The 12,067-nt window shown below is 49.5% G+C and overlaps 2 protein-coding genes across 3 annotated transcripts; one reads left to right on the forward strand and one right to left on the reverse strand.

The window, feature by feature from the left end:
* Positions 1–1,205: 1,205 nt before the first annotated feature.
* On the reverse strand, positions 1,206–6,530 carry C2H9orf116 (chromosome 2 C9orf116 homolog). 2 transcript variants are annotated; one of them, XM_021156395.1, is made up of 4 exons: positions 6,494–6,530; positions 5,580–5,837; positions 4,709–4,787; positions 1,206–1,628 (listed from the first exon to the last, which is right to left on the reverse strand). In XM_021156395.1, exons 2-4 carry the CDS (start codon positions 5,771–5,773, stop codon positions 1,440–1,442), a joined length of 462 nt encoding a protein of 153 aa, XP_021012054.1. In that variant the 5' UTR covers positions 5,774–5,837; positions 6,494–6,530; the 3' UTR covers positions 1,206–1,439. The 2 variants fall into 2 exon arrangements, with proteins under 2 accessions (XP_021012054.1, XP_021012053.1); XM_021156394.2 differs by lacking the exon at positions 6,494–6,530 and having other exon boundaries at positions 5,580–5,995.
* A 941-nt stretch (positions 6,531–7,471) lies between these two features.
* On the forward strand, positions 7,472–10,677 carry Mrps2 (mitochondrial ribosomal protein S2). The gene is made up of 4 exons (XM_021156396.1): positions 7,472–7,647; positions 7,748–7,864; positions 8,334–8,463; positions 8,938–10,677. The coding sequence occupies exons 1-4, from the start codon at positions 7,605–7,607 to the stop codon at positions 9,521–9,523; spliced, it is 876 nt and encodes a 291-aa protein (XP_021012055.1). The 5' UTR covers positions 7,472–7,604; the 3' UTR covers positions 9,524–10,677.
* The last annotated feature ends 1,390 nt before the right edge of the window (positions 10,678–12,067 follow it).

Raw genomic sequence — 12,067 nt, forward strand, 5'->3', positions numbered from 1 at the left:
ACTGGAACTCCGGGCTCCAGGTTCCGTGAGGAACCCTGTCTCAGAACAAGGTGGAGAGCAATAAAAGAAGACAACAGATGTCAGCCTCTGGCCTGCACACGTGCATACAAGCACACATGCACATCAGAGAAGAAGGAGTCTCAGTTGAGGAAATGTCTCTATGACATCTGGCTGTAAGGCATTTTCTCAATTAGTGATCAATGAGGGAGGGCTCAGTTCCTTATGGATGGATGCTGCCATCCCCTGACTGGTGGTCATGGGGGCTATAAGAAAGCAGGCTGAGCAAGCCATGGGAAACAAGCCCGTAGGCAGCACTCATCCACGGTCTCTGCATCAGCTCCTGCCTCCAGGTTCCCATTCTGCTTGAGTTCCTGTCTTGCCATCCTTTGGAATGTGGAAGTGTAACCTGAATAAACCCTCTCCTCCCCATCTTGCTTCTTGGTCATGTAGTTTCACTGCAGCAGTTTAAAACCCTAAGTCAACCAGCAACATGGCTAGCAGGTCGAATAAAGCATTTGCTGACAAGCCTGACAAAAGAAAGAATTAAAGAAAAGAAAATCAGAGCTGGAGAGCTGGCCCAGTGGCTGAAAACACATGGTATCTTTCTAAAGAACCCACGTTCAGGTCCCAGTACCTATTGGGGCAGTTTGTATCTCCTGTAACCCCAAGAGATCTAGCATCCTTTTCTGGACTCCTCAGACACTCTCTCTCTCTCTCTCTCTCTCTCTCTCTCTCTCTCTCTCTCTCTCACACACACACACACACACACACACACACACACATTATTTTAAAATACAATCTTAAAAAATAAAATGATCAGAGAGAGAATTTGTCTAAATCTGAGCATTTCCAGTCTGGGAAGCTAAATGTGGTCAGTCCTGGATGGATCTTGGATGGGAGACAATCTCCACCGTCAACAATGGCAGCCACAGTCAACCTTGGTGCATGGCATGTGTCCCCCCTGACCTTCACTGTGACTGAAGAATGTGCACTTGACATTTGTGCTACCAGGTGGGGCACCCCATGCTCTCTGCGGTCTGTGAGACTTTAGTACAGTTACACATATGGCAACAGCTCCCAGATAAAGGCACTTAGTGGCACTCTCTGGCACACCCCACATTTCAGACCAAGATTCAGGTTCCAAGCTGTGCACTTCCCCTGCTGCTTCAGGATAAATAAGAGGCATGGCAGAAATTGAGGCTGTGGCAACTTTTTAATAAAACAAAGATGCTGTCAGCATCTTTCCTGTGTGAAATGCAGAACACAAGATATTATGGCTCTATTTGCACATTTTTCTCCCCTGGAAAAGAAAAGTGTTTTCTGAGAAGGCAGTGAGATCCAAGCCTTTAGAATAGGTCACCTGTCAAGGATCAAGGGCATCCATGCTCCCCAAAGCAGCCCTGAGTCAGGAGAGCCCCGAGGACAGGAACCCAGCTCCCTTAGTCACAGATGGACGGCCTGTTGACATTGTAACTGGGGTGAAAGTTCAAGCGGTCATAGTGGGTGATGTGATTGTCAGGCCCGGTCACTAAGCTCTTCTCCAGGGTGACATTAATATTATGACTCTGGAACATTCCAAAAGCTGCGTGTTGTCTGGAAAACTTATTTGAAGATGGATAAAATACTTTCTGAAAATCAAACAAACAAGAGGATTAGTGGTGCACGGTAACACTCAGGCAGCCCCACCAACTGGTTCTTTGGACGAAGAGTGAGAATTTGTGAGAAAATACAGCCTCTGGTGCTAGGAAGCCCAGAAACCAAGGTGAGCAAGATGGTCTCCTTTGCCCCAACTGTGCCAGTGTGTGCTTGTGTCTAATATGATTAACACTGCCTCCTTCCCACGCCACATGGACAGCAAGAGAAGTTACAGGATCACCTGAATGCCGCAGCTCCATGCCTAGGTGTGACAGCAATCATTAACCTGAAGTGAGGTCAGAGTTAGACCTACACACACACACACACACACACACACACACATTGAGGTCTACTCCTGCTAGCCATGCCACACTAGGCAAGCCACTAGGCCTGTGTAAGCTTCAGCCTTCTCCTCTGTGAGTGTAGTCACAATACTCTACAGCACTGTCTGCCATATTCTACCAAAATACTTATAACTAACTTATGAAGAGAAAGAGTTGGGTGTGGTGGAGCAGACCTTTAATCCCAGCACTCAAGAGGCAGGTCTCTGTGAGACTGAGGCCAGCCTGGTCTACATAGAAAAACCATTTCTCAGAAAGAAAGAGAGAGTCAGAGACAGAGAACACACGTGGGCCTCACTTCTGAAGCTCCAGTTCATGAATACAGCCTCGATGCTTTGGCCCTTGGCTGGGGTTGCTGGGTAACTGTGATAAGAGCAAAAGTCATGGGCCATGAAGAAGAGCAGAGAGAGGACTGGCTGGATCCCAGGATCCCTCTCTGGACACAGCTCCAGAGCCCTGAAAACTCCTATAAAGTCCCACACCCCGATAGCACACACTAGTAACCCTGCCTTTAACACGCAGACCTTTTGGGGTCAACTCCTCCAAGCCTTAGCAATGAGCTTCTATCCCGTGAGCCAAAATCCTCTGTCAGGTGCTTTAAAAAGATGCCAGGCCGGGCGTGGTGGCGCACGCCTTTAATCCCAGCACTCGGGAGGCAGAGGCAGGTGGATTTCTGAGTTCAAGGCCAGCCTGGTCTACAAAGTGAGTTCCAGTACAGCCAGGGCTATACAGAGAAACCCTGTCTCGAAAAACCAAAAAAAAAAAAAAAAGATGCCAGGGCACGATGCACCACCAGCCCGGTGTGTGGGAAGGGCTGCCCTGCTGAGGCTGGAAGCACTCAATTCTTTTTTGTTTTGTTTTGGTTTGGTTTGGTTTGGTTTTTGTTTTTCGAGATAGTGTTTCTCTGTGTAGTCCTGGATGTCCTGGCACTCACTCTGTAGACCAGGCTGGCCTCGGACTCAGAAATCCACCTACCTCTGCCTCCCAAGTGCTGGGATTAAAGGCGTGCGCCACCACTGCCTGGCAGCACTCAGTTCTTGCTGAGAGAGTGGCCACTGTGAGTCTGGGAACTCCAGTGATGACAGGGGGACATACGGCGTGTACAGACCAACCTCCACCAGGTAGTAATGTCCTACCTGTCCTCAGACCACCCTGGGCCAAGATCACCTGATATTTTCTCTCTTTGGCAGAACAAGCAAAGAGAAATTATTTCAGGCATTTTTCAAGAGGCAAATTTGAGATCTCCTGGGAAACTGAACATAAAATATAGTGTCCAAGTCCAGGTGTGGTAGAGCATGCCTTTAACCCCAGCACTTGGAAGGCAGAGTCAGGTGGATCTCTGTGAGTTCAAGGCCAGTCTGGTCTACAAAGAGAGTTCAAGGACAGCCAAGGATGTTACTTACACAGAGAACTCCTGTCTCTGAGAAAGGAAAAAAAGAAAAAAAAAAAAAAAAATGTCTAAATACCATTCCAATGCACACAGCTCCCCCTATTGTCTGCATGGTGTATTGCAGGTGGAGCTGATCGACCTGAGCCAATACCTGGGCTGTGCACTGAGCACTGGGGCCTGCCCGCTCTTGGCTCTGCACAGTCAGTGCATTCTGACAGTCCATAATAATAAATATCCACCGGTGCCGTAGCAGAATAATACTAAGAACTGCTCACAGGGTGCAGTGGACTGAGTCAGAAAGCTGACAAGCCGACCCCAGAAAACAGGACTAAGAAGCAGGGAATACCTACCCCCTAGCTTGCCTCTGATACCCGCGGCTTGTGACCCATGGCCTGCTAACCTGGGTGAAAGCACCACTGTTGAAAAGAGCAGCCTCAGCCGGGCATGGTGGCGCACGCCTTTAATCCCAGCACTCGGGAGGCAGAGGCAGGCGGATTTCTGAGTTCAATGCCAGCCTGATCTACAAAGTGAGTTCCAGGACAGCCAGGGCTACACAGAGAAACCCTGTCTCGGAAAAAAAAAAAAAAAAGAAGGGGCTGTAAAGCAAGCCTGTAGGAAAAGAGCAGCCTCTTCTCCGTGGCCTTTTACAAAGGCAGAACAGAAACCAGGGATGTGGCTCAGTAGGCAGAACACCACGTCTAACGTCTGCAAAGCCCCGGCACTGCACATCTTTAACCCAGCACTTGCGAGGTGCAGGCAGTTCAAAGCTTTGAACTAATTCAGAACTAGCCCTGGCTAACTTGAGACCAAAGGCACTTATTACCAAGCCTGGTGAAAGGTGAACCAGCTCTTACATGTGGTCCTTTGACCTCCAGCCACGTGTGGCATGGCGTACCACTACACAGAGACAAGGTGAATGTATTTAAGAAGGTATGGGCAGCAGTTCCCATGTTCCTGCTTCCCACAGAAACACCTTGCGTCTGATTTTGGAACACTGACTCTTTCCGTGGGCAGGCTCTTCCGAGGAGTTCTGCCACTCATATGAACGCTTGGCTTCACTAATTGGCCTTCGGGTGCCCGTGCAAAGGTGTGTATGCCCATGCAAAGGTGTGCGTGACTGTCTGATGGGGAGGAGAACGTGGAAGCAAGTTTACTTGGACTTTCCTGTCTACAATCTATTCTGCTTTGAAATTGCATTCTATCATCTCTCTGCCCCGCCTTGTCCTAACTCGATTTGAGGTGCCATGCATTTACAACGTGGGAAGCTGATTCCCAACTCTGACTCCTCATAAGTCCGCTCTTCCTGATGGCCCTCGTCCCGGCAGGCCTGACTTGCACTTACCGGCATCTCATGCACGGTGGGGGCTCTGCTCCCGTACGTTTGGTTACTGGTCCTGTACATGGAAACAGCTTCCCTGGTCCTGTGGGAGAGAGATGCACTGTTTCTCACACATACTCAGAATAAGTCAGCCAAGTCATAGCCTGGAAGAAATTGATTGATGGAACTTTATTGTCCCTGACGGTGGCAATACCATGTCCACTGAGAGCACTCTCTCCCAGCAGACCTTTCTCTCTGGCCTCCTCTGCTGGCCGTGGCCCCTGATCCTTCCAAAGGGAACCCCTAGAGAACACCCAGCCAGCAAATGCTGGCGGAGGGGTCTTGGTGGGACTTTGGCATAGTCTACCACTACCTCGGAGACAGCGTCTCAACTTCCAGACACTGGAAGTCCCTCTGCTTTTGAGCCCCAACCTTACAGAGACCAAGCTCCTGTCAGGAGGGAAGGAGGTAAGAAATCTAGTTTGTGAGGCTGTGGCCTGTGATAGAGGCTACCAGCCGCTCTTCTCCACACTGGAGCCCTCAGCGAGTTGTCTTCTTACTCGTGGAAAGGGAGTGTGCCTGCACCAGCTTCACACAAGTCAAGAAGGCTTCCATCCTTACTTCCCCGAGAACCAGGCTGCCCTGTAAGGTGTACAACTTTCAGGGAAGCTTTAAAAATAGAGACATCCCCCTGCCTGCAACAAGGCTATATTCACACACGTTCACTCTGTGGTTGCTCAGACAGCAGGACCCTAATAGTAATGATGACACAAGTAAAGGTTCATGACTGGCTCCTTTTGACCTCAGGAGCCACAGGCACTTGAGAGTTCTCAAACACGTGGCCAAAGCTAGGGCCACCCTGCTGCATGAAGGAGGTAACCTCAGTCTTCCTTACCCGTAGCCATGAAACCACCCCGGGTTGTTGAACCTGACTGGGAGCTTCTCGCTAATGCGGTAGTAGTCGCTGGTCTTCTCTGGGGCGGGCTTAGCCTTGGGCTCCCCCGGCTCCGGCTCCTCTAGGGCGGGCTTAGCCTTGGGCTCCCCCGGCTCCAGCTCCTCCGCACATTCTTGAGGTTTTTCTTCAGACATTTGGCTTCCCGCAGGAAACTAGCCCTGGTCAAGTCTGTGCCTGCTGCAGCAAAGCGTCCTGTTGCTAGGCAATGAAGTCACCTGATCAGGAGGCGGGAAGGTCTTTTGTAGGTTGCTTTGACTAACAGCTAGCTGTAGGCAAGTCTAGAATCTTCCCGAGGGCGAATAACAAAGGAGACCGTAAGTTCTAAACAAGGAATTCCAAGCTTCCACTCGCTCCTCCTCCGGGGGAGATCCGCTGACCTTTTTCTGGGACTATGGGAACATCCTAGTGTATCCCAAAATGCACTAGGAGGCAGATCCTGGACAAATGAAACCTTAGAACCTAGGATTTCACCAGCCAATAGGCAGGAATTAGGCGCTTCCAATCTCTGCCTGAGCAAGTACTCACACGTCTGTCGTTTACTGTACTGGCCATGGCTTCTCCTTGGCCTCTATCACCCAATACCCCCACAACTCAGCCTAAATCTAGATGTGAGGTGTTGCTAAATTTAGGGAATCCTAGGCCAAATATTGGTGAAATATAAAAAATGATCTAGTGAACCATGCACATAGTTCAGCATTAATGACGTGCTAGCGCAATGCCAGAAGGCAGATCTCTGAGTTCGAGGCCAGCCTGATTTAAAAAGAGAGTACTAGACCAGTCAGGAGTATATAGTGAAACCCCGACTTAACAACAATAATAAATAAATAGTAATTTAAAAACAAACAAAAAATTACTTGGGGCACAGTGTGGTGGTGTGCACCAATAATTCCAACAACCAGAGGACAGAGGCAGTCAGATCTCTATGAATGTCTGGCCAGTCAGGGAGATTGTTGTTGTTGTCATTGTCGTCGTCGTCATCATTGTTGTCGTCATAGTTTAATGTAATTTGGGGATGGAGAGATGGCTCAGCAATTTAGGGCATTCATTGCTCTTGCAGGGAACCTGGATTCAACTCCCAGAGCCTGCAAGGTGACTCATAAACACCTTTAACTCTAGTTCCTGGAGGTCAGACACCTTCTGCTCTCCACAGGGACAAGGCACTCACAAGGTACACATACATACATGTAGGCAAAAAATAAGTAAATCTAAAACAAATGTTAAAAAATAAAAAATGCGGGCTGGAGCGACGACTTAGCAGTTAAGAGCACTGACTGCTCTTCCAGAGGTCCTGAGTTCAATTTCCAGCAACCACATGGTGGCTCACGACCATCTGTAATGGGATCTGATGCCCTCTTCTGGTGTGTCTGAGGATAGTTACAGTGTATTCATATACATAAAATAAATAAACAGATTTTTTTAAAATGCACTTTAAAAACAAACAATAAACGGGGCGGTGGTAGGGCATGCCTTTAATCTCAGTTCTCCAGAGGCAGAGGCGGGCTGCTCTCTGAGTTCAAGCCAGCCTGGTCTACATAGCGAATACCATGACAGTCAAGGCTCAAGGCTACACAGAGAAACCGGGTCTCAGGAAAAACAAAACAAAACAAAACAAAACAAAACAAAACAAAACCAACAACAAAAAAAAACAGCAACCTAAAAACAACCTCTAAAAACCAATTTGAACAAGAGGGTCGCCTCCTCCAGAGGATGCTGTAATTTTACCGAGAGGAATGAACTGTGGGTGAGAGGTCGCTCATTCTAGCTCAACCACACGTCCCAGCTGAGTGCAGACCGCTGGTCACAGTACCAACTCGCCCATTTACAAGGACGCGGGCGCAGCGAGCGGTGCACAGCGGAGAGAGTCCTCCGGGCCAGCAAGCGGCGCTGCAACCCAGCGCGCTCAGCGGAGGAGGCGCTCTGCCGGGCAGGAAGAGTCTCTGCAGGATCTCTGTCCACGCGCCCGCCATGGCGCCCGCTCCGGCCGTGCTGACCCGGCTGCTGTGTGCAGGTGAGCGCGGTGGATCTCGGAGATGGGAGAAACCCGGAGATCCGAGAGGGCAGGACAGGGACGAGGGTTGGACGCGGCCCCACCGGCTCTTTCCCCGCAGGTGTGCGGCGCTGGCCAGGTTTCCTGCAGAAGGCGATCCCGGGCCCTGCGGAGCAGACTGGTAGGAAGGTCACGGGAGCCCCGGTCCCCGCGGTCAGCGAGCCCCAGGATGGCGACGGTAAAGATCAGCGGGTGGAGGTGGGTCGGGGCGCGGAATCGTGGAGAGGTTGTCATTGCAGGGTCCCCAAACGAACCCAGTACCAATCTAAGTGTGGTGGGAGGGAGAATAGAACCCCTGTGGCCTGGTAGCCAGTGAAGACCAGTGAAGACTACTTTTGTATCTGTCCATCTTGCTGGTCTTCTGGCGGGGCGTTTAAGGCACCCGAAGTCAACGAAGCCCCTGTCTCGTTTTCCTCTTACATCTGTGGAAATTAAGGGAAGAGGACTGACCAGGTTTTCTCCACACACAGTCACTTTAGACCTTGACACTAGCCCCTCGGTGTTGCAAAAATGCCCCTGTGACTTCCAGATCTTTCCTGGCGTTTCCTCTCAGCTTTGAGTTTCCCACTCCCAGGAGACTGGTGAGTCTTTGGTTAGTTGGTGAATGGGCCACAGTGTCTGCCCTTACTCTTTTTTTTTTTTTTCAGATTTCCAGAGCAGGATCCTAGATACGCCATTACAGCATTCGGATTTCTTCAATGTCAAGGAGCTGTTTTCTGTGAAGAGCCTCTTCGAGGCCCGAGTACACCTGGGACATAAAGCTGGTTGCCGCCATAGGTAGTTGGCACAGGCCGTGTGGGCAGAATGGTGGAGTTGGGTCAGGGTTGGAAGTGGGGGCAGGGTGGGGGTGTCTGCGGCAACACCAAGTACAGTGCTAGTATTGATGCTGGTTCACAGACAGGGTGAAAACTGAGGGTCATGGCAGGCAGGGGAGCCCCGTGGAGAGGACCTGCTGTATAGAACAGAAGTGGCCCTAGAGAGCTACACTGGACAGAGCACCTTGGTTGGGTTCATGTTTATCTGCAGTTGGTTCGCAAATCTCCACAGGGAGAGAAGGTGGGACAGGTTGAGCCACAAACCTGATGTCTGTGCACAAGTCCACACCTGTGTCCCCAGCCCATCACTCCCTAGGCAGGAGTAGTGGGGAGTTGGTAAATGTAAGAGCCTGGGTGGCTGGTAGGTAGGTGTCTGTGGAAGGGGCGGGGCAGCTCCATGCACACGGGTCCGCTTACCCTGGGGGTTTTTTGGCAGGTTTATGGAGCCGTACATCTTTGGGAACCGCCTGGGCCAAGATATCATCGATCTGGATCAGACAGCCTTGAATCTCCAACTGGCTTTGAACTTCACCGCGCACGTGGCCTACCGCAAGGGCATCATTCTGTTTGTGAGCCGGAATCGTCAGTTCTCTCACTTAATTGAGACTACAGCCCAGGCCTGCGGGGAGTACGCCCACACCCGCTACTTCAAGGGCGGCTTGCTGACTAACGCACAACTCCTCTTTGGGCCTTCAGTCCGCCTACCAGACCTCATCATCTTTCTGCACACGCTCAACAATGTCTTTGAACCCCATGTTGCTGTGAGGGATGCAGCCAAGATGAACATCCCCACAGTGGGCATTGTGGACACCAACTGCAACCCATGCCTCATCACTTACCCTATCCCTGGCAACGACGACTCGCCCCAAGCTATCCAGCTCTTCTGCAAGCTCTTCCGGACAACCATCAACAGGGCCAAGGAGAAGAGGAGGCAGATGGAGGCCCTGCATCGGCTGCAGAGTTCCAAGGGGTCCGAGGGCAGTGGGACATCTCCTGTGCCTGATAAGAGCCATTCCCCATGACAGGAAGCCCTTCTCCCACCTCTTCTGAGCAGGAAGGTCCTTGTCCAACCCTGGCCTATGTCCCCACTCTCTGTCCTCAGCATCAGCACCACAGTCCTATTTCCCTAGATATGGCCACCCCAAAGTCCAATGATCTTGAGCTAACCCTTATCTGTCTCTTTTCTGGGAACAAACTCGGGTAGAGTACATAGTCACATGGCCTCTGGCATCCATTAAGACTTGAACATAGCTAGCCAAGTTTCGGCTTCTCTTTTCAGTTAAAATTAATCCTCCATTGTCTGCTAATTAATCCTTCATTCTCTGAAGAAAATTCCAAGCAAAACCAACACTGATGTCCCTCAGGACCCCCAGTAGTTACCTCTAGACCTGAAACCAGACTCAAGGCTAAGCAGGCTCCCAGAGGGGAGATAGGAAGTATAGTCCATGCATTGTGCTGCACTACTAAAGAACTTAATGAGTTTGCTAATTCATTCAAGCAGAAGGCTGGGGACTATATGTGGGAATGGATTTTAAAGGGGTGGGGTAATGGAAAGAACATAAAACTGAGTCAGGCTGAGTTTTATTGATACAAGCTCTCTGGAGCTCTTGTGTTTAATATGGAAGCTTGCACAGTGAAAAAAGGTGTCAAAAGTTTGTTCCATGTTTGGCTGAAGTCTTTTTTAGAAGAGCCTGCTGCTGGGAGCACAAAAGTCCTTGAGCCCACAGATCACCAAGGAAACCAGGAATGTTAATCACATAAGGTTGTCTCCCCAAAGAAGGAAATCCATACCTGTTTCCCACCCAGAGGCCTGGGCGTGGATGTTGTTGACCTGGTGACCTTTGCTATTTGTAGAGCCAGACCTCACCCAGATCCCCCCAAAATGTTTGTCTTGGACTCTTCCTTCCTAGACCTTTATTTTTAACTTAGTTTCTCCAACAATAGAATCCATGCTTAGGGGAGATGTCACAAGTATTTTATAACCTGCTGACCTCTACATTATCTTGGTCAGAGACCACACCAGATCCTAGGCCCTTAAGCTTTAGGACCCATCTTTGTGGTCGAGTGTACTTTGAGCTGAGTTTCAATGTAATTATGCCTCTTACACCTGGGATTGTATTACACCGGGAAACTTTTCCAGAATTGTACTGTTTTAATATATGTTTACAGTAAACCACCTGGTGTCAGACTCTCTAGAACTTTGAACCCGTACCAACTAAGTCAGGCAAGTTTTCTTTCTTGCCTTTCACAGGCCCTGATGCTTGCAGGGACCCCCAAACCATACTGAAAAGGAGTTGGGGATACCTGATAACTCTTGGCTTAGTGGTGATGAACGGCTCTTAAGGCTCAGGGAAATTGCAGTGCTAGAGTGGCACACTGTAAAACCTGATCCTCCATGATGGGAAGGTGGTGGGAACAAGCCTCCCACTAACCCTGTCATGTAAGAGGGACACCAGCACATTCGAAGAGCTTTGCTGTTGCCCTTTTCCTAGTACTAGACTTTAGGGTTGGAGATGCATGCTCTGTTGGATGAATTAAATGCAGTGGGTTTAATTGGGCCCCCGCAGGGGCCAGGTGTCACCAAAGGCAAGGTGATCGATCATGCATTATCACAATGAGCAGAGTAGACAAAGCAGTGTCCATATTGGCCTGACCTGTTATGGTCAGCACGGGCAAAGTGAATTTTATGGTGGCGTGATTTGTATGGACCTTTGGTACTAGCTAATTAGTCATGGGGTTTCCAGGCATTAAATAGAAAAGAAGCCTAGTGAATTTTTGTTTGATCTGCATAAGTGGAAAACTTGTCAAATCTACCAAGAATACACTGAATCAGGGCAAAAGAGATTCTCAACCCATGAACCAATTTCCAGTTTGGAGACCCACAGTGAAGTGATTGCCAGGGAAGTCCTTGATAAAATATCTAAAAGTCTCATTGTTAGCCTTTCCCAGTCCTCCAGAGAGTATTATAGCCTTTGGCAAGAGCAACTAGAGAAAAGGAAACAATCAGACTCTCCAGGGTCTACTGGACACCAATTCTAGGAGACCCTAAGAAACACTGTGGCCCTCCAATTAAGTAGGGACTTAATGGAAGTCAACTTTTTTCTTTTTCGAGACAGTGTTTCTCTGTGTAGCCTTGGCTGTCCTGGAACTCACTTTGTAGACCAGGCTGGCCTTGAACTCAGAAATCCACCTACCTCTGCCTCCCGAGTGCTGGAATTAAAGGCATGCGCCACCACGCCTGGCAGAGGTCAACTTATTAATGGAGTTTTGGCTAACGTCCAACTCACAGTAGGTCCAGTGGGTCCGAGAAATCCTGTGGCTATTAACCCCAGAAGGTATATTTGGAATAGATTGAAGTTGAAGTTGGCAGAATTCTCACATTGGTTCCCTGACCTGTAGAGTGAAGGCTCTTATGGTTGGAAAGACTAAATGGAAGCCTTTCAAGTTGCTACTGGCAAGGAAAATAGAGAAACCAGTATTGTACTCCTGGAAGAACTGCAGAAATTAGTGCCACCATCAAAGACCTGAAAGATGCAGGAATGACAGTTGCCACCACATCTTCCTTA

The sequence above is a fragment of the Mus caroli genome, chromosome 2, assembly GCF_900094665.2.
Source record: "Mus caroli chromosome 2, CAROLI_EIJ_v1.1, whole genome shotgun sequence".
Taxonomy (NCBI): Eukaryota; Metazoa; Chordata; class Mammalia; order Rodentia; family Muridae; genus Mus; species Mus caroli.